Source organism: Dasypus novemcinctus, chromosome 22 (genome assembly GCF_030445035.2).
Source record: "Dasypus novemcinctus isolate mDasNov1 chromosome 22, mDasNov1.1.hap2, whole genome shotgun sequence".
Taxonomy (NCBI): Eukaryota; Metazoa; Chordata; class Mammalia; order Cingulata; family Dasypodidae; genus Dasypus; species Dasypus novemcinctus.
In genome coordinates, this window is record NC_080694.1 from 56,890,656 (window position 1) to 56,910,126 (window position 19,471).

At 48.9% G+C, this 19,471-nt stretch overlaps 1 protein-coding gene across 1 annotated transcript in view; it reads left to right on the forward strand.

The window, feature by feature from the left end:
* The window catches only part of ALDH5A1 (aldehyde dehydrogenase 5 family member A1), a 29,877-nt gene extending 12,310 nt beyond the window's left edge, over positions 1 to 17,567 (forward strand). Inside the window, exons 6-10 of the mRNA XM_058285315.1 lie at positions 2,922 to 3,065; positions 5,275 to 5,433; positions 10,701 to 10,870; positions 11,379 to 11,437; positions 13,107 to 17,567. Of these exons, the coding sequence (XP_058141298.1) occupies positions 2,922 to 3,065; positions 5,275 to 5,433; positions 10,701 to 10,870; positions 11,379 to 11,437; positions 13,107 to 13,312 (738 nt within the window). The 3' untranslated portion in view covers positions 13,313 to 17,567. The remainder of the gene's footprint in view (positions 1 to 2,921; positions 3,066 to 5,274; positions 5,434 to 10,700; positions 10,871 to 11,378; positions 11,438 to 13,106) is intronic.
* The last annotated feature ends 1,904 nt before the right edge of the window (positions 17,568 to 19,471 follow it).

Consider the following 19,471-nt stretch of genomic DNA (forward strand, 5'->3'; position numbering starts at 1 on the left):
TTTTAAATGTGCAAAAGAAATAAAAGTCAGGGCAGAACAAAGGCTTTGTTTTAATGGGGTTTCTCTCGAGCTATTTTTTTTTCTGCTCGTGCCTGTATACATTTATGCTCATGCCAGTCACGTACGTAAGCACACGTCAGACAAATAATACAAGTCTGGTCTGGAAGTGTTTGTGGACCTGTGGTTGTTTTTAGAAACCGTGGGAAGCAGAAAGGAACCAAGCAGTAGAATAACCCCCGCTACAGTCACTTCCGTCGTACTGTGATCCCCGCTCCGGAAGGGCACTTCCAGTCCTGCCCGTCGCTCATGTCAACAACTGGCGTGTTTAGATCCATGATCCACTATGTCCATGACGTCAAGGGATCTCACAATACCAGTACCCGTCGAAGGCTACAGATGTCGCTCTGAAGTGGTTTGAGAAGAAGAGGCTTGGGAGAAAGGGCTGTAAAAGCCTCCCCACTCCGGCCAGAGGGCAGCAGCCCATCGCCTTTGCTTGCTCGTCACGGCCAAATGTCCCCACCTGACGACCGCCACCGTCTTCCCGCTAAGTCCAGCTTTGCCTGTGCGGTTTTTCACCGAGAGCAGTGATGTGCCAGAAGTGGCTTAAAGAGATCGCTGAGGCAACAGCTGATCAGTAGCGCAGAGGCCTCTCTGAGTTGATCTTCACAGGTGGTGGCTGAGCTCCGGGCCCTCTGGAGCTGCCTCAGTGAACCACACACCGGGGGGCTCTTCCGGAGACCCTGCCCTGCCCTCAAGGGAGGTCACCCCTCTGGAGTCCGGCTTTAGCCCTGTGACATCCCCCCTCCCCTCAGCGAGCTGAGCCTTGAGTGCTCGTCTGACCTGAGGGACATGACTCCTGGGTGCCCAGTGGCGTGGGAAATGTGGCCAGCCCGGAAGGATGCCCGGGGCCAAGCAGAGTCCCTCCCGGGCTCTGGAAGCTGAGGCCCTGAGGAGGGCAGCAGGGGGGCTGGAGCCGAGGGGATCCTCTCAGATCCAAGTTCATAGGGGTCGGTGAGCTTAAATGAAAATTCAGAATAACATTATTCTTTGAGGACGTGTTGGTGTGGGTGTGATTTATTTATTAAATAATACACAGTAGAGTGTGGCCTTAGTATGAGTTTTATTCTGATGTAGCGTGTTCTGAGTGCAGTGGATACCTGCCTGCAGAAAGGTGAGTAAGGATGGGGGAGATGGTTTTATGACGCTGTGGGAAATCTCGAGTTTCTAAATGTTTGCCGAAGATGACCTTTTGAACTGCGTGAGGGTCAGGCATTGAGATTAGGGGAAAGTTGTCCAATGTCATTTTGAATAATCCTACCATTTAATTTAAAGACACGCTGATGTGGAGTGTCCTAAAGCTATCGGCCGCTCCGTTCTGAGAAGGGGTCCGTGGAACATGAAAGGGATGGCAGGAGTTCCCCGCAGGGCAGCAGGTGCCGTGGCGGGCCACAGCCGCCGTCAGGCCACCGCTAGGGAAGCAGAGGCTGCGTGTGGGGACACGGCGGTGCCCACGGAGGGAGAGGCACCCAGGCAGGTCCTGCGCCCAGGGCCACCTGACGGCAAGACGCAGCAACCCACAGCAAGGACCTTCATTATGCCGCCGGAGCTGATTCAGGAAAAATCAATTGCCTGGCGGATGGCATTTCTCAGAAATTCCAAATGAAAACAGCTATCTTGTGTCCAATAAAAGAAAGCTTCGTCTTAAGTCTTGTTCCTGCTCTGTGGACTAGTAACATTTCACTGAGAAGATGCCTACGGCTTCTGCTTGCTGGAATTGGAGCGCCCGGGCACAGGGGACGTACCCGCACAGACGGCTTCCCAGCCATGCATTTCCAATTCTGACGAAGGGCCCTGCCACAGAGCCCGCGGTGGCAGGATGCGTGTCCCTGAGCTGCCTCGTGCTTCTGAGTCCTGCCTGTTTATCTTGGTCTTTGGTGGTGGCCTCTCTCCTGCCGTCGTGTCTGGAAGAAGATCTGCTTTTCTGGACTAAAGCGGTTTAAAGTCCCTGGGCAGCTCTCCTTGACCGTAAAATCTCTTGATGGCTACTTAAAGCCTAGCAGTTATGTGGGTCAAAAAGCCTTACAATTGTGCCTTGAGCCAGCAATTCTACTTCTGCAGATTCATGCTAAGGGAATAAATGTGGTGTCGTTTTCAGTAGTCAGGGATTGGAAACAACCTAAATGCCCAGCAGATGGGGACGGGGTAAATAAGTTTTGGATGGGCCGCACAGCACAGTACTGTGCAGCTGTATAAAGGAGAGTCCCAGAAGCATGTGTGCTGACCAGACCTTATATTATAGTGTTACATGAAAAGAGGAAGTTATAAAGTCTTAGAAACACGTCAAGATGTTCCAGATACTTTGTTAATTGGGAAAATTAAAAAAAGGAATAAAGAAAACAGGATGGTATATTTATCCTGTTTTATAACTTGCTTTATTTTCCCAATTAACAGAATACCTGGAACATCTTACACCTTTACATATATATGAACATACACGTATACATGTATGGGAACCTGGATGGCCCATTCTGCATGGCTGTCCCCCAAATCTCTCATCTCTATATTAGTTGTTTAAAGTTCCTCCTATCACTTTTGAATGGATCATGCACCTACACAGTTTAAAAGTCAAAACAATGTAAACCGGTTGACATGGAGACAGCCCCAGCCCTTCCCAGCTCCCTCTTCCCTGGCCTTATATGTCAGGACTTTTAGTTCCTTCTTAGGTTCCCAGAGTTTCCCTTATGAAAATACAAGCAAATGTGGCTGTGTCTTCTTTTTCCGCCTCTTTAAGTGAAGTAATCACCCTGTGTGCCTCACTCTGCCGCTTGCTCTCTGCACACGTGGGTGAGTTCTTAAAGTGTTAAGGCGCGATGGCCCTGGTGGCTCGTCTGGATGCTCACGGCTTTCTTTCCTCCGCTCAGATTCTGCTGCACTACGCTGCCGACTCCGTGAAGAGGGTCTCCATGGAGCTGGGCGGCCACGCGCCCTTCATTGTGTTTGACAGCGCCGACGTGGACCGGGCCGTGGCGGGGGCTCTGGCCTCTAAGTTTAGGAACTCCGGACAGGTGGGTATGGGGCGAAACGTGTTTTATTTATTTCTTTATTTTAAGATTTTTTTAAAAAATTTATTTCTCTCCCCTTACCCCCACCCCAGTTGTCTGCTCTCTCTGTCCACTCGCTGTGTGTTCTTCTATCCTTATCAGCAGCACCAGGAATCTGTGTCTCTTTTTGTTGTGTCATCTTGCTGCGTCAGCTCTCCATGTGTGCGGCGCCACTCCCGGGCAGGCTGCACTTTCTTTGCGCGGGGTGGCTCTCCTTAACAGGGTCCACTCCTTGTGTGTGGGGCTCCTCAACATGGGGGACACCCCTGCGTGGCATGGCCCTCATTGCACGCATCAGCACTGTGCGTGGGCCAGCTCACCACACGGGTCAGGAGGCCCTGGGTTTGAACCCTGGCCCTCCTGTGTGGCAGGCGGATGCTCTACCAGGTGAGCCAAATCCACTTCCCATGTAAAGACCCTCCTACATGTGCCCAGCCATCTCCCAAAAGGAGGTTTGGGACTCCTTCCGTCACTCCTTCATTCATTCACTCGTTCTTCATTCACTCGTTCTTCATTCATTCACTTGTTCTTCATTCATTCATTCAGTAAATATTTATACAGTGTCAGTCACTGTGCCAGGAAATGAAGGCCCACAGACCCTTCTGACTGCCCGCACAGAAGCAAGGCGCGGCCCCTGGCTCCTGGGAGTTCCCCATAACAGGTGTCTGCCAGTCAGATTATTCTCTCTTCTCGTCCTCCCCCTGCTCTTTATATCTGGCTGCTTTCAGAGTTCCCCGTCATTGGGCTTTGCTCTACTGACAGGGGACCCTCATCTTGTCAGACACAGACCAGCCTTGAGCAGCGAGGGCCTGGGACGCACAGTCTGGGGAGAGGAAGGAGGAACACATTTCAGATCTTCTAAATGCCGAGGCCTGCTCGGGCCTCCCCGGCCTCCTCCCTGGACCGTGGGGCGGCCCCTGTGGGCGCTCAGCCAAGCCCCACCAGGCAGTCCATGGGGAAGCGGTTACCTGAGCGCACAGCTTAGTAGAAAGTCCTGGAAGACTGGATCTGGCAGGGACCTTGCAGGTCATCCGATGAGGAAATGAAGCTCTTTCTGGACTAATTAGCTTGCCTAGGTCACATGCCCCTGATTAGTGCTAAGCCTGCTGCTGAGCAGGATTGAAAGCCAAGGTCCCTTCTCCAGTTTCTACCGAAGGTGCCTCCAGGATCCTGCTTTTTAAGAAATATTCTCAGGTGCTTCATCTTAAAGAACCATCCATCAGCGGTTTTCAGTGTATTCCAGAAACAGTCTAAGTACTATGGAAAGGTTAAATGGTGAAAAAAGGTGAGACGCTGTGCGGTGTTCTGTATTAAATAGTTTACATCCCTGCTTTGGCCCTTAGTGATTGATTTGTTTTCCCTTTCACTTAACCTCAGTAGGCTTGGTTTTTGGTTTTGTTCTTCAGAAATAAAGACATGTCCTTTTGCAAACACAAAATGCCAATGTATATGGCCTTCAGAGTTACCCAGTATAGCTACAACTTTTGCCTTAAGCCAATAAACCCTTTCACTTAAAATGTATCAGAACCACAAAACTGTTTATACATTTATTTCAACTACGAAAATGCAGAATAAGAAAATAGACTGGAAGAAAATTAAGCATTGATAACTACATTTTCTGTTGTAATGTAGTTATATTTTATTGTTTAAAACTATTAGGTCTAATTAGGAAAAATCATTCAGGCTGACTTGGAAGAATGGTCTCCTGTCCATTTCCAAAATGTCAGATTCAGCCAAATATTTGGAAAGTTGAAGCTAAAAGATGGGTTAGTATTTGACCTCGTTCCTTCTGTTCTTCGTTCTCTGTGCCCACTTCTCACACCGCAGCACTCCTGCCTCTAAAGGTTGCAGAACATTTAGTTGCTGTTTATTTTGTAATGGCTTGTTCAAGTCATATGAAAAACCTTAGATTAAGTGGCCTCTTTTTTGCACACAGGTATTTATACTTGTTTAACCCCAGAGCTGTGGGAGCTATGGAAGGCGTTAGAGAGGAAGCCGCCCGCCCTTGTTAGGTCATCTTAGGGCCAAGCCTGGGTGGGCAGGAAGCTGTTTGATGCAGGATGAGACCCACGTGGGGTTTTCACACTCAGAGGTTGCAGCAGGCGCCGTTTATTGGGTGGTTCAGTAGATTGGTACAAACTGTCTACATGCAATTCTCTTTTCTTTCCTCTAGACCTGTGTTTGCTCAAACCGTTTCCTGGTGCAAAGGGGAATCCATGACTCCTTTGTGAAAAAATTTGGTGAAGCAATGGAGAGAAGCCTGCGTGTGGGTAATGGATTTGAGGAGGGAACGACTCAAGGCCCATTAATTAATGAAAAGGCCGTAGAGAAGGTAGGTGAATTTTATTGTCTATTAAAGTAAATTCCTTGGTCTGGATCTCAGAAGCTTAACCAGCAGAAAACACTTCAGTAAGATGGCCAGCAAGGCTCGTGTGAAACAGTTTGAGAAATCTGAAAAAGAAAAGTTTCTGCCTATTTGTGCGACGGCCTCGGCTGGCCGTCGGCGTTTCCAGCTCTCTCGGTCCTCTCAAGATCTGTCACCTGAGTACTGCGGGTTTCTCCAGCTGCCTTCCCTCTCCCTGTCTCCTCTTATGGGTGAATACAGAGCTTCTCTCCTTCACTGCCTCAGAGCACAAACATACCACACCTAAAGGGAAAGGAGGACCAGCTTTGTTTTGAGGGTAGATAGGTGTCAGCTGAAGTACTGGCACGAGTCTTTTCTTTCTTCCTTTGACTGCTGGAGCAGTTTGATGTGGTTATGAATTCCAAATACTGGACTATGTTTGCAAAGTGGTCTGTACCTAGGCGTGGTTAAGTTATGATTAGGGCTTTGATTGGGCCATGTCATTGTGCCACCCACGAAGGGGTGGCAAAGGACAGAGTTGAGGGTTTTCGTGTTAGAGTTTTGAAACTGGAATTTGATGCTGAAGCCTTAAGCTGGAGCCCCAGGAAGCAAGCTCACAGAGGAAAGAGAAGCCTGCCCCAGGAAGAGAGGAACCCCGAACCCAGGAAGAAGCAAGCCGTGGGAAGAGAGGAACCCAGGAAGCCTGAATCCTCACAGCCGTCAGCAGTCATCTTCCTCCAACACGTGAAAATAGACTTTGGTGAGGGAAGTAACTTATGCTTTATGGCCTGGTAACTGTACGCTCCTACCCCAAATAAATACCCTTCATAACACCCAGCAGATTTCTGGTTTTTGCATCAGCATCCCTTTGGCTGACTAATACAGAATTTGGTACCAAGTTGTGGGGAAGTGCTTTTGCAATTACCGAAGTGCTGGAGCAATTTTATAAATGAGTAAGCAGTACTTTTTGGAGGAATTGTGAGATGTTTGGAAGAACAGACCTACAGTTCTTTGAAAAGACTGTTGATAGCATTGTGGATGCTAAAGAGACTTTTTATGATACCTCAGAAGTAAATGATAAAACTATTATGGGAAAATGGGGGAAAGGCAATCCATGTTTTAAAGTTACAGAGAACTTAGCAAGTTTAACTCCTGGTGTTTTATGGAAGGCAGAATTTGTAAATGGCGAGCCTGGGCATTTACCTGTAGAAATTTCCAAAGTAAACCTGGAGAATGCGGCTTGGCTTCTGCCTGCAGCTTATAGCAAAATGTTAGATGAGAGAGATACACTGAGGATGGAACTGTCGGGCACAAAGAAACCAGAAACTGATTCTGGAAATTTCCAAGCCTCTGGAAATCAAGCTCCCAGATTAAAGTACCCCATTGGAGGACTTAATTAAACTTGGAACTTGTAAATCAGGATTGAAGATGCAGTTATCTTGGAAAGACTTGTGGAAAGTCTTACTATCTGGTGACTTGGACCCCTGCTTCTTGCATGCTAAACCAACAAGGTTTTTGAGAGAACTGTATGAGCAAAACCACTGTCAGCCTGGAATAAAAAGGACATGGAAAGGAGAGACTGAAGGAGAAACAGCTCACTCATTTATAAAACTGTACCAGCATTTGGGTTTTAAGAGGAGAACCACGGAAGCTGAGATCTGGAATTAAGACATCACCTTGGACCAAGAGAGGAACCCCAGCCATGGGTACAGAGAGGGTGAGTTTGCCCCAGCAGTTGAGGACGGTGGATGTTCCTGTCCAGTGTTCTGGGAGAGTTTTGCTGCCACAGGGTACAGAGGGAGTGGAGCACATTCCCCAAGGATTAGGGCAGTTAAGAGCATTACCCCACAGGTCTGGGATAGACCTGTCCACCAAAGATTAGGGAAGGCCAGGTGGTCAACTCACTGGATTGTAGCAGAAGAATTTAAATCAGGCAGAAAATGGAGGCTGGAGATATGTGTGGGAAAGAAGGGAGGGGAGATGGCTTAGGGGGGCGCGGAGGAGAGGCACACCAGGGCGTCGCCTGGGGACCCCGCATCCAGTGAGAGACCCGGCACACTCACGGGGCCTCTGGCTCGTCCCAGTGAGAACCAGGCAAAGCGTCGAGGCCTGATGGATGTCTAGTTATTGCCTGGGGATTACTTCAGAGAAAGCGTTTTCAAGTCTGTGGTGGCACCTGCCCGCGTTTCTGGCGGCTTTGGGCCCGGGGGTGGGGCGGGGTCACGGGTGCTCGCTTGGCTGGGAAGGCAGTTTCGTCTAGAGCAGCTGTCCTTCAAATCCAGGAGCGAGGGTCTCCACCACCCTGTGCCTTTAACAGCTGCAGGTGCCTGGGCTCGCCGCCCCCACCCCCCTGATGATTTGGGATTAGTTCATTTGGAGCAGGGCCTGGGCATCGGTATTTTTAAGTGCCCCAGATGTTGCTGGTTTGCAGCCAGGTTCGGAAACTCTGTCCTAGAGTTTTTTGTTTTGTTTTGTTTTGTTTTTTTGGTTTTATTTTTTTGGCCAAAGGGAAAATGCAGACCTCTGGGGGCACTGTTTCTTAGGACTTGAAGCCACCAGAATCTCAGGCATGTGTGTTTCTTCATTTATTTTTGGTGAAGAAAGGTTTAGTAGAAAATACCTTGTTTCAAAACAACCCGTTGCGTTGGCTTCGTGTACCTGGAGCTCTAGGCTGGGCACCAGGGCACCAGCACTGTCACATTCAGTGTGATGACAAGAGGGCAGAACAGATTCTATTTGGGGGCAAGGGGTTGGGCCCTTGTTAAGTATGTTAGAGGTAATGATTTTTAAAATAGAAATCACAGACAGGAGGCTATGCTGGCTGATTGTGGCGGGCAGTGGACTGTCAGAGTGGGTTTTAAAAGGGTACGTTGGATGGTACAATGTGCCCAAGCCTATACTGAGCTCTCCTCTGAAGCCCCATGGACAGGGCAGCTGAGAATGGGAGTGGAGAGGACTGCAGTGGACAGAAGGTTGGGATGGAACTTCCAGGAGACAGAGGGGATCATGTTGCCATGAAGTCAGAGAAGGTGGGGCATGTCCAGGAGAAGCCTGCAGAGGAGATGGACCTAGGACTGGCTGGTGTAGAGAGTAGGAATGGGAGCAGAGGGGGAGTGGAGCTCACGGATTACACTTTTGAACGGCTTTCTGGGTTCCCACACTACCCCACCAATACACACAAAGTAGCAGAAGCCTTTGTTCCAGGCAGGACAGATCTCTCCGAAGAAATACAGAAGCCCACCTAGGGAACCCACAGCGTCCTTAGCAGGGCTCTCCTGACCTTGCTGTGCCGGGAAGGACTGCCCCTAAAGTGAAGCCTGCCAATGCAGAATAAACCCAGGCTTGCAGGGGTTCCCTCTCATTCAGGAAAGAGACTAGAATTAGCGTAGCCCACCCATGCCAGCCACCTAAATGAATCAAGCCAGTCCTTCGTCATATAAAGATCAGCAACTAAGGATCATGACCTTGAGGGAAATCAGCAGCAAAAGAGAGGAAGGATGGGAAGGACAAACGGGACACCTGACCCTGAAGGATATGGATAGAATCTGGGAATAGAAAGGAATTTTGAAAGTATCTAATTGGTAATTAGTGCCCTCCAAAAGTTTTGAGAAGATAGTCCATCTAAAACATAAGAGCTGGTTCCTTTGAAACAAGAAAGAGTTTGTAGAAATTAACAATGTGATTGCCAAGTCTTTTTAAAAATTCAGTAGATGAAAGTGGAAGACAAAAATTGAGGAGCTCTTTTAGACTTTAATGCAAAAGACAGAGATATGAAAAATATAAAAATGCCTCAAGAATCAGAAGTAATCTGAAGCAAGGGGGGAATACCTTGCTTTCATAAAAGTTCTAGAAAGAAAGACTCAGGAAAATGGAGAAATGAAATTATCAAATAAATAGTAGGCAAAAACTCAGAGGTAGGAAACAATAAATTAATTCTTTAGAATGAAAGAGTTAACCAGGTGCCAAGTAGAGTGAATGAAAAGAGAAAACCCAGATATAGTTTGCTTAACTTTTAGAATATAAAAACAAAAAAGAAGACCCTAGAAGCTTCCAGAGGGGAAAAAGCTACCTACAAAGAAGAGAGAACCACTTTTTTATTTTAAGATTTATTTATTTATTCATTTCTCCCCCCCTCCCTCCATTGTCTGCTCTCTGTGTCCATTTGCTGTGTGTTCTTCTGTGTCTGCTTGTCTTCTCATTAGGTGGCTCCGGGAACTGATCCTGGGACCTTCAGAGTGGGAAAGAGGTGATCATTCACTTGCACCACCTCAGCTCCCTGGTCTACTATGTCTCTCCTCTGTGTCTCTTTTTGTTGCGTCATCTTGCTCCACCAGCTCTCCGCATGAGCCAGCACTCCTGCGTGGGCCAGCACTCCTGCATGGGGCAGTACTCTGCATGGCCCACCTCACCACACGGGCCAACTTGCCTTCACCAGGAGGCCCTGGGCATCGAACCCTGGAACTCCTATATGGTAGACAGGAGCCCAGTTGCTTGAGCCATATCCACTTCCTTAGAACCACTACTGAATCAGACTTTGCACGAGCAACACTAGAAGGCAGTAGAGAAGTACACTCAAGAGTTCTGAAGGAAAATCATTTTGCGTCAAAATTTCATAACCAACCAAGGTATCAGTCAAGTCTTACAGAAGCACAGAATATAACTCTAGCTTATAAAAGTTGAATATAAAACGTAAGACATAAAATGAGAGAAAACTCAGAAAATAAGTCACTTTCAGTACAACTTTTTCAGAATAATTGCTTGTATGTGTGAAAGGATGCAGTGGTTAAGAAGGCTGGGTACCCTTGGACAGGCTAACTCTCTGCTGTTGAGGAGAATGTACTGGAACAAAATGAAGGTGAAGTCCAGGAAAGAGGACAACTTGGGAGCCAAGAAACCGGAACTAACCCAGGAGTCCAGGAGTTAAAGCAAATCCCGGGAAGCCAACTGAATAGCAGGTCTGGGAAGAAGCCAGTATGTAGCAGATCAACAAGCAGGAAGATCAAACCGCTGGAAAATCAAAGGGCGGGATGCAGGAGGCATATGCTCTGCTGTGCCCTCTTCCGCTTCGTGTCTGCTTGTTTGCTCTTCCACCTACAAGGAACTGGAGTGTTTCGCTTTTACCCTTTTTAGTTTAATAAAGAAAGGGAAGAAACCCAATTACAGATTTCTGCAATTGAAACATTCTGAGACCGTATTACTTGGAAAGTTCTTCTCAACCAGCTTTCCCCGGGGCTCTTCTTTTTCTCCTCCCACAGGTAGAGAAACACGTGAGTGACGCGGTTTCCAAAGGGGCCACTGTTGTGATGGGCGGGAAGCGGCACCAGTTTGGAAAAAATTTCTTTGAGCCCACCCTGCTCACCGAGGTCACCCAGGGCATGCTGTGCGCCCACGAAGAGACGTTTGGGCCGCTGGCGCCAGTTATCAAGTAAGGTCATCCCAGGGGTCGAGAGGACCCCAGAGAGAGCTCCAGCTCATTGTGCTGTTTTAGGGGATAGGATCGGGGGGTGCTGGGGGAGCTAGAGGGCAAAAGCTGCTGTCAACCGAAGAGCTCAGTTCAGTTATGGATTTTGTTGTTTATTTTAAATCATCACTTATTTAGACCATAAAATTTACCAAATTCTTTACTCATCTTTGCTTTCTGCCGAATTAATTTTTTCGCTTTGTGGAGTATATCCACAAGAGTTCTTTCAGGGGAGTTTGTGGGAAGTGAACTTCTGAGATGACCTTTTACTTCCCACCCACAGTAAACCATCACTGAGCTGGACATGATTCTGGGGTCCAGGCTTTGAAGGTGTCACTCCTTTGAGAATCTGACGTCCGGTTCTCTTTGCAAAACTCCGATTCACTCTTTGTGTTGTTTAGGAAACAGAAAGCTGGTTTCCTGTACGCTGCCCCTTGCGGATTTTGCAAATGACCCGTCTTGACTTCCGCAGGTTCGATACGGAGGAGGAGGCCGTGGCCATCGCCAACGCTGCCGACGTCGGCTTGGCCGGTGAGCGTTTCTCCTCGCCCCACGCCAGGCCTCAGCCCCTTCTCGCACGCAGGCTGGCGCCCGCCTCTCCACAGTGCCCTGCGTCTTGGGAAAGAGACTGCAGGAGGGTCTATGTTTTGTTGCATTCCAAGAGGCAGGGACAGATCTGGGCAAGTTCAAGTCCTTCTGCCTTGTCCCCCCGGTAGAGTTGGGAGCTCTGGTGAGCGTCGGAGCTGAGGGAGAAGGCGGTGGGGAGGAGAGGCCTAGGTGGGGACTCGCCTTACCCTCAAAGCCCCGTCTTCTCCGGGACCTAATGCCCTGAAGTTCCAAGTGCTCCTTCTTCCATTTCTCTGCGCCTAGCAGACCTGGCTCCTGATAGCCGGCACGGAAGAGGACACCCTGGTCCGAGGGCAGAGGGTGTCGGGCTGAGCTGGGGTGCAGGCAGTGAACGACGACCAGCTGTCGTCCTTTTGGTCTCGAACTGGTAGGGTGGCCGTAGTCCACCTTTTTTTTTTTTTTTTGTCTTTAATTTTTTTAATGTTACATTCAAAAAATATGAGGTCTCCATATACCCCCCACCCCCTTCACCCCACTCCTCCCCCCATAACAACAACCTCCTCCATCATCATGAGACCTTCATTGCACTTGGTGAATACATCTCTGAGCACCGCTGCACCTCATGGTCAGTGGTCCACACCATAGCCCACACTCTCCCGCAGTCCACCCAGTGGGCCAGGGGAGGACATACAGTGTCTGGTAACTGTCCCTGCAGCACCACCCAGGACAACGCCCCCACATCACATCTCTTCCACTCCCTACCGTCAGCAGCCACCATGGCCACTTTCTCCACACCAGTGCCACATTTTCTTTGATTACTAGTAGTCCACCTTCTGGCCGTAGCCTGACACAAGTCTAGTAGCGTTCACACGTTCAGTAACCATGTAGCATCCACCGTGCATGAGATCAGATCAAAGTCAGATGTGGGACAGCTTCCCATCTAGTGGGAGGACGGCTTACAGCACACAGAGAGCGTATTACCCAGCACCCTCCTCAGGGAGCTCAACAAAGCTGGCGTCGCTTCCTGAGCTGAGGCCACGTCCGTCACTTCCTCTCTGGGTGGGACGGTGGTGGGGGAAGCCACGCCCTGACTCGGTCATCCGTGAGGGCCACAGAGACTGGAAGAAAGAGATTCTGGGCAGAGGGGAGCAAGGGGGCCCAGGGGCTAAGAAAGGATGAGGAGAATTTGGTTTGGCTGGTTTGGAGGAGATGGTTGGAGACTGGAGTATTGGCAGGTAGAGCTGAAGATGTTGACCGAAACCAGGCGAGGGATGGTTCCAGTGCCCACAGGGGGTTCACCTGATTCCGTAGTTAACACGGAGTCACTGAAAGGGTTGAGCCAAAATATCTGGTGGACAGTCTAGTGGAGGTGTGCAGGGCGGATGGGGTGGAAGGAAGCAGGAGCCGGGAGGTTATCGCTGGCAGCCCTCGATGGGAGAGCGGAGCAGAAACGGCCAGGCGAGTTCCGTCAGTTCCAGAGACGCAGGACGGACGGGCCCAGCGGGGGACCTCGTGCGGGAGCCGGGGAGCAGCGGGGTCGAGGCCCCTGAGTCCTCGGTGGCTTCTCAGCCCCGGAAGCGGTGTCTGTAGGGAATGCTCTGCTCACACGTGTGTCTCCTTGTCGCTGCCTCAGGTTATTTTTACTCTCGAGACCCGGCGCAGATCTGGAGGGTGGCCGAGCAGCTGGAAGTGGGCATGGTTGGCGTAAACGAGGGGCTCATTTCCACCGTGGAGTGCCCTTTCGGGGGCGTCAAGCAGTCCGGCCTCGGGCGAGAGGGGTCCAAGTACGGCATCGACGAGTATCTGGAGCTCAAGTACGTGTGTTACGGCGGGTTGTAGGACGCCTCCGTCCTCGAAACGTGAATGGGAGAGGGAGCGGACCTGCACCCACGGGGCCACGCCGTCCATTATTTTAATAAACATTCAGCATCTTCCTCAACAATCAGAAATATGAATTTTTACCAACCCGTCCCGTCCTGGCTCCCAAGCGGATCTTGTAATCCTGTCCTTCCCGTCACTTACCTATGGACTGACACTGGCCGCTCGCTGGTGGCCGCAGGCTCGGGGAACCCCATGTTGGCTCTGTAGAGTGAAGCCAGGGGTGTCACCCCACCCCGTCGGTCACAAAGGCTGACTGTGGACTGTGCCGGGGCAGAACCAGCGCCGAGTGGTTCCGGGTCTCAGGCCCAGAAGCTGCACGGGGGAGCCCCGAGTCTGCACCCTGAGCTGGCCGGGGACACTCCACCCCCCGCCCTGGCCACCTGCCCACCCCACGCTAAAGTCTTACCGTCTTTTGGGAGGCGTCGCGGCTTCTAAAGACTTCTGACACGGCGCAGAGGCGCCTCTGCTTTCGTGAGGAAGGAAGAGGCGCCTTCCCTTTTACCTGGACCGTTTTTTAAATTGAAGTCTCCTCCTCCTCAGTTGGCTGCTTCAAGAGTGTATTTTCATTTCTGTTCTGCCTTCTGTTTAATTTTTCTTTTTCTCGTTAGGAAATGAGCCTAAGCGTAAAGAAATAGTAGCAGAGGCGGCTGGGGAGAAGGGAGGGCACGTCACTGCCAGGCCCGCTCCTTCGAGGGGCGCTGCCACCTGGGACCTGCTGCTTGGTACCCTCCCACCCCGCGCAGAGGGGAGGCCCCAGGTAGCCCTCGAGGGCATGGTGAGAGCACAAGAGAACGCGCAAGTGCCTCGTGCCAAAATGGAGATTCAGTGAGGGTGCAGGAGCTTTAAATTCCCAGCAGCATCTCCCAGTCGTACCCCGCTCCCCCCAGGCTTTGTTCGCCTGAGCCTGAGTGGCCGTCACTGCCGCCGGCTCTTGCTGTCCTCAGTGGCTGCTCTTTCTCCTCCAAAAAAGCGGAAACCCTTGCACCACTGCAGCCTCAAAAGGGAAACTTTCCCTGATTGCCAGTCCTCCTGAGGCTTGAGTTTCAAGTAGCTTTTATCTGAGTTTCTACAGCTCTTCACAAAGATCCCCCACGGCCCACAACTGTTGTCACCCTAAAAGAGGAACTCTGATCCAGAAAACTGTGCGGGCTTTGGGCATGTATGAGATCCGCTCGCCATGACACGTTAAAGAATAGCAGTGAAGGCTGTGCCTGGCTAAAGTGCAGGGACAGACTCCCTTGCCCACCCTCTGTGCAGCCGTGACCGATGGTAATGGAAGGAAGCCTTGATGAAAGTACAGCAGCGCTAGATGCAGCTGCTCCTGAGCCCCACCCAGGTCTTAGCACCCCTCACCGGTCAGTCAGTGGGAGGGGGGAACTGCCATTGAATAATTGGGATCTGCGAAGTCCTTGTATGCAGGAACGGCTGCCAGCCTGAGCTCCTTCACGTTTGGCCTGGAGTAATCCAGCCACAGCAAGGCCAAGGAGAAGAGGTGATGCGGATTAGCTTCCTGCCCACATTGCCAGCCCCATCCGGAGCCATGTGTTGACAATTTACTTTCTACTCTTTAGTTTATAGTTTTATGTTGTTTCATATAACATTCTAATTGCTTAAGACTTGGGTTGTCCATCTTTTTTCTATGAAGAATAAAAATGCTCCAACATTGTTTTTGAAAAGTCTGGAATAATGATGCAGAGGAATTTGGAGGAATACCTTCAAATAAATTTGCAACTTTGTAAGCCAATGGATTTCTTGAATGGGAGGCAAATTTTGAGTTTTCTTGTGTATTGGGCTCCCTAGGTACATAAATGGAAGGCTAGAGACTCATTGCAGTTGTCACCAGCTTTATTCTCTGGTTCAAATGGACTTCAGAGTGAAGAAACACAACCTCCGTACAATCAAACTTTACTTAATCACAGTTCACTATTAAACTCAAACCTGGTCAGAGTGATGATGGAAATGTTGCCTGGTGTTACTGCCCAAGCCAGGGCAAGGCACAAGCCTGGCCGAGGCAATGGTGGAAGCACATGGCTCAGCATTGCAGCTTGACTCGGCATTCATAGCTCAGCTCAGCGTTGGTAGTTCAGTTCCGCAACTCAGCTCGGCGGGGTCAGCTTGGTGTTGCATCTCGCAGCTCAGCGCGCTCATCACAGCTCAGCGTTCACTGCTCAACGTTCCTCTGGCCAGGGCAAAGATGGAGTGCACGCTCAAGGCTTCAGAGCCCCTCTTGATATAGTCTAGTGTGTGACTGCCCCTGGGGGTGGAGCCCCAGCTGTGATGTTCTGATTGGTCAATCACTGGTTCTGAGCAAGGGCATTGGTTAGGGTTTGAAGACCAGATTAGCATATTACATAAATAAGGTATCCTAACTGGGAGATGCTGATTGGCTAACTTAATTAAAGCAATGGAATCTATTGGTTGAAATCGCTCTTACCCTATTGTTTGGCTTAGGATCCCTCTTCCTGTTGGTTAGTTCAGGATCCCTCTGCCTAGGAGTCCCGGGCTCAATAACCTGCTTGCTCCTTCAGCGATGTCCTTGATTAATTTTGTAGTTAAAATAACTTGAGAGGGAAATAATTCAGTGTTTAGTAAAATGGTTCTGGGTGTGGGAAGAGAGAGGGGTCTTTAAACACTTTTTTGGGGAAGCAGATGTGCCTCAAGTGATTGGGCTCCTGCCTACCACATGGGAGGCCCAGGGTTTGGTTCCCAGTGCCTTCTAGAGAAGACACTGAGCTGGCACGACAGGCAAGCCTGCCAAGCTGACATAACAAGATGACGTAACAAGAGACTTAAGAAGAAAAACATAATGAGAAACACAACGAAGCAGGGAGCAGAGGTTCCCAGTGCCTCCTAAAGGGGAAGAGAAGGATGGTGAGCTGATAGGGCAAGAGATGCAACAGGAGACGCAAGAGAAAAAACACAACAAAAGACACAACAAACAGGGAATGGAGGTAGCTCAAGCGATTAGGCACCTCTCCCCACATTGGAGGTCCCAGGTTCAGTTCCCGGTACCTCCTAAAGAAACAAGATGAACACACACAGCAAGGGTCAAATGAGGGATTGGGGAGAGAGAAAATAAAATCTTAAAAACATAAACACTTTTTGTTATTTTTCAGTAAGATAACCACATGTGACGAATGGGATATTTTTAAATATATTTTATAACATGAAATAGAAAGGGACCATTAGACTGGGGTCTGGCAAACCACAGCCCACAGGCCCAATCTGGCCTGCCACCTGTTGTTGTATAATTTGTGAGCCAAGAGTGGTTTTTATATTTTCAAATAGTTGAAAAAAACCTAAAGGAGAATAATATTTCATGACACATAAAAAATTATAGGAAATTGAGATGTGTCCATAAATTAAGTTATAACACAGCTATGTCCATTCATTTACAGAATGGTCTTTGGCCACTGGTGCAGAGCTGAGTAGCTGTGATGGCCGTGTGGCCTGCAAGGCCTAAAATCTTTCCTATTTGGCTTTTTATAGAAAAGTTTGCCAGCCCCTGGTCTAGACCACAAAGGAGATGTTGACCTTTTTAATTTACAGGGCATTATTGGATTGTATTAAATACCTACCATGTAAAAGGTACTTTCCTGCACATTGCTACATTGAGTTTGCTCTAAGAACTTTCCCGCAATTATCCCATAACTCAAATGAAATTACCCAGATAACAAGTGTCCTTTGTCCTTGAAAAAACACTTTCTTTGCTTCCTTCAGCTTTGCAGGGATTCCCTTATTTAAAGAGTTGGTTAGCATCTGATATCTTTATCTGATTGAGAGGCTTTTAAATTATTTTATGTAAAAATTGCTTTTTCTTTTTTCCACATCTCCCTTTCTTCTTGTGGAAAGACGCAGTGAAAATAAAGACCAGAAGCACAATGTGAATGAATCTGTTTTATTGTTAACTTATGTTTTTCATTTTAAATGGTGCCACGTGGTTGTCATCGTTGAAGGCTGGGTCCCAGCCTCTTAATTACTCTATTTTTCGGTAGCATTTTAACTAAATAGTATTTATGCTGTGATTTTTTTTCATGCTGCTCTTTATGGGATAAAACTTGGGAATAAGTGTAATGGCAAATGTATAAACATTTTGCTTTTTTAAATGTGCACGCAGCCCATTTCTCCAGTTTTTAATCATCGTTGGGATGCGTCAGCACCCTGTCAGCAGAGTTTGGTGTGTAAGTGATCAATAAATGTGGAGTTAACATTGCCTGAGTCTGGGTTAAGGAGTCTGGTTGGGGCCTTTTCAAGTCGGTTCATCATCTGAGTTTTCATTACACGCGTGTCCGGAGGGCTTGGGCAGGGAGCCTGCACGGAAAGACTGCACCCCAGCCCCCAGGGGAGCACTGGCCTGTGGTTGGCGCAGGGCTGAGAATTCACCTCGCCTGGGGCTGTGGCCCCCCCATGCCCAGCTTCCTCGGGTCCGCAGGTCCTTCTCCTGCCCAGGCCACTGTCTTCCTTTATCTTTCCCCAAGGCCCGTCAGAAAATTCTGAGGAAGAAACTTTCTGGAATGCTGCCGTCCAGATAGAATCACTGTTAATTATTTTAACAAGGTCTTTTGTATTTTCATCCAGCGTTCATGTAAATGTTAAGAGATCTCAAGTGGCCTCATTGATTGAGCCCAACATTACACATGTGGCCTTTTTTTTTTTAGTATTTTTTATTTATTTCTCTCCCCTTCCCCCCCTCCCCCAGTTGTCTGCTCTCAGTGTCCATTCTCTGTGTTCTTCTGTGACCGCTTCTATCCTTATCAGTGGCACCAGGGATTTGTGTTTCTTTTTGCTGCGTCATCTTGTTGTGTCAGCTCTCCATGCGTGAGGCGCCACTCCTGGGCAGGCTGCACTTTCTTTCGCACTGGGCGGCTCTCCTTATGGGGCACACTCCTTGCATGTGGGGCTCCCCTACGGGGGGGACACCCCTGCGTGGCACGGCACTCTTTGCGCACATCAGCACTGCTCATGGGCCAGCTCCACACGGGTCAAGGAGGCCCGGGGTTTGAACCGCGGACCTCCCATATGGTAGGCGGACACTATCCGTTGAGCCAAATCCGCTTCCTTACATGTGTGGATTTTTAACAAAGGTACAGTTTTTGTTGGAAGAGAACAGTGTCACCAGACATGTGTCTCTCCTGTCATTCCATTTAGGGTGTGAGTTTCTTTTAATCTGTTTTTGTTTTTTGTTTTTAGGAGGTCCTGGGGATTGAACCTGGGACCTCATGCATGGGAAGCAGGCACTTAGCCACTGAGCTACAGCCCCTCCCCTTAATCTGCTCTTGAGTTTTAAAATTACTTTGTCACTTGGGGAAACAATCTATTTTCCTCTGAATTTGTGGGTTTTAATTCTTTGTTTTCTCTTTTTGTTATTTTTTTACATGCATATTTTCATCTTACTGTCGTGTGGGTTTTTTTGCTTCCTAATTATAAGTTTTTACTATTAACAGCTCCGTTATCTCTGATTTAGCCTGCAGCAGATTTAAAAACAAATTAGTGTGGTTTTCATTGATGGAGCCTAGGAAGCCCTCCTGGGAGAAGAGCAGGACCATTTGCTCACTGTGAAGGCGATGAAAGGCTGCAGGCACTTGCACTTGTTTTCTTTACAAGTGAACGGAAATGGGTTTAGGATTCAGTGGTCTGCAGATTTACCCGTGTGTGTGTGTGTGTGTGTGTGTGTGTGCGCGCTGTGGGAACAGATTTACCCGATTTTATCTCGTCCATAGATAGGCTCGGATAACCACCACAGTCAGGATACAGAACTGTTCTCATCACCACCGTGGAATTCTCCCATGGAGCTCTTTCCAGTTGGTTTTCCATTTTAGTAAGGTCACTTGGCAAGGTCATTAGTTTTTTAAAAATTTTCATTGAAGTGTAACATTTATACAAAAAGGGCACATAAGTGAACAGTTCACTGACTCTTCAAGCTGAACGCACCCGTGGTGCCAAGCGCCCTTCCCACCCCTGCTCGTGCCCCTTCTGCTTGGTTGTCCACGAAGTGTTCTGGGCCACAGGTCTCTCCTGAGGACTTCCTTCTGGGAGCAGCTCCCTTTTCCTCAAGGAGGTCAGTAGGAAATACGTCAGCTTTGGGGAGGTTCTAAATCGCTTCATGCTAAGACTTAA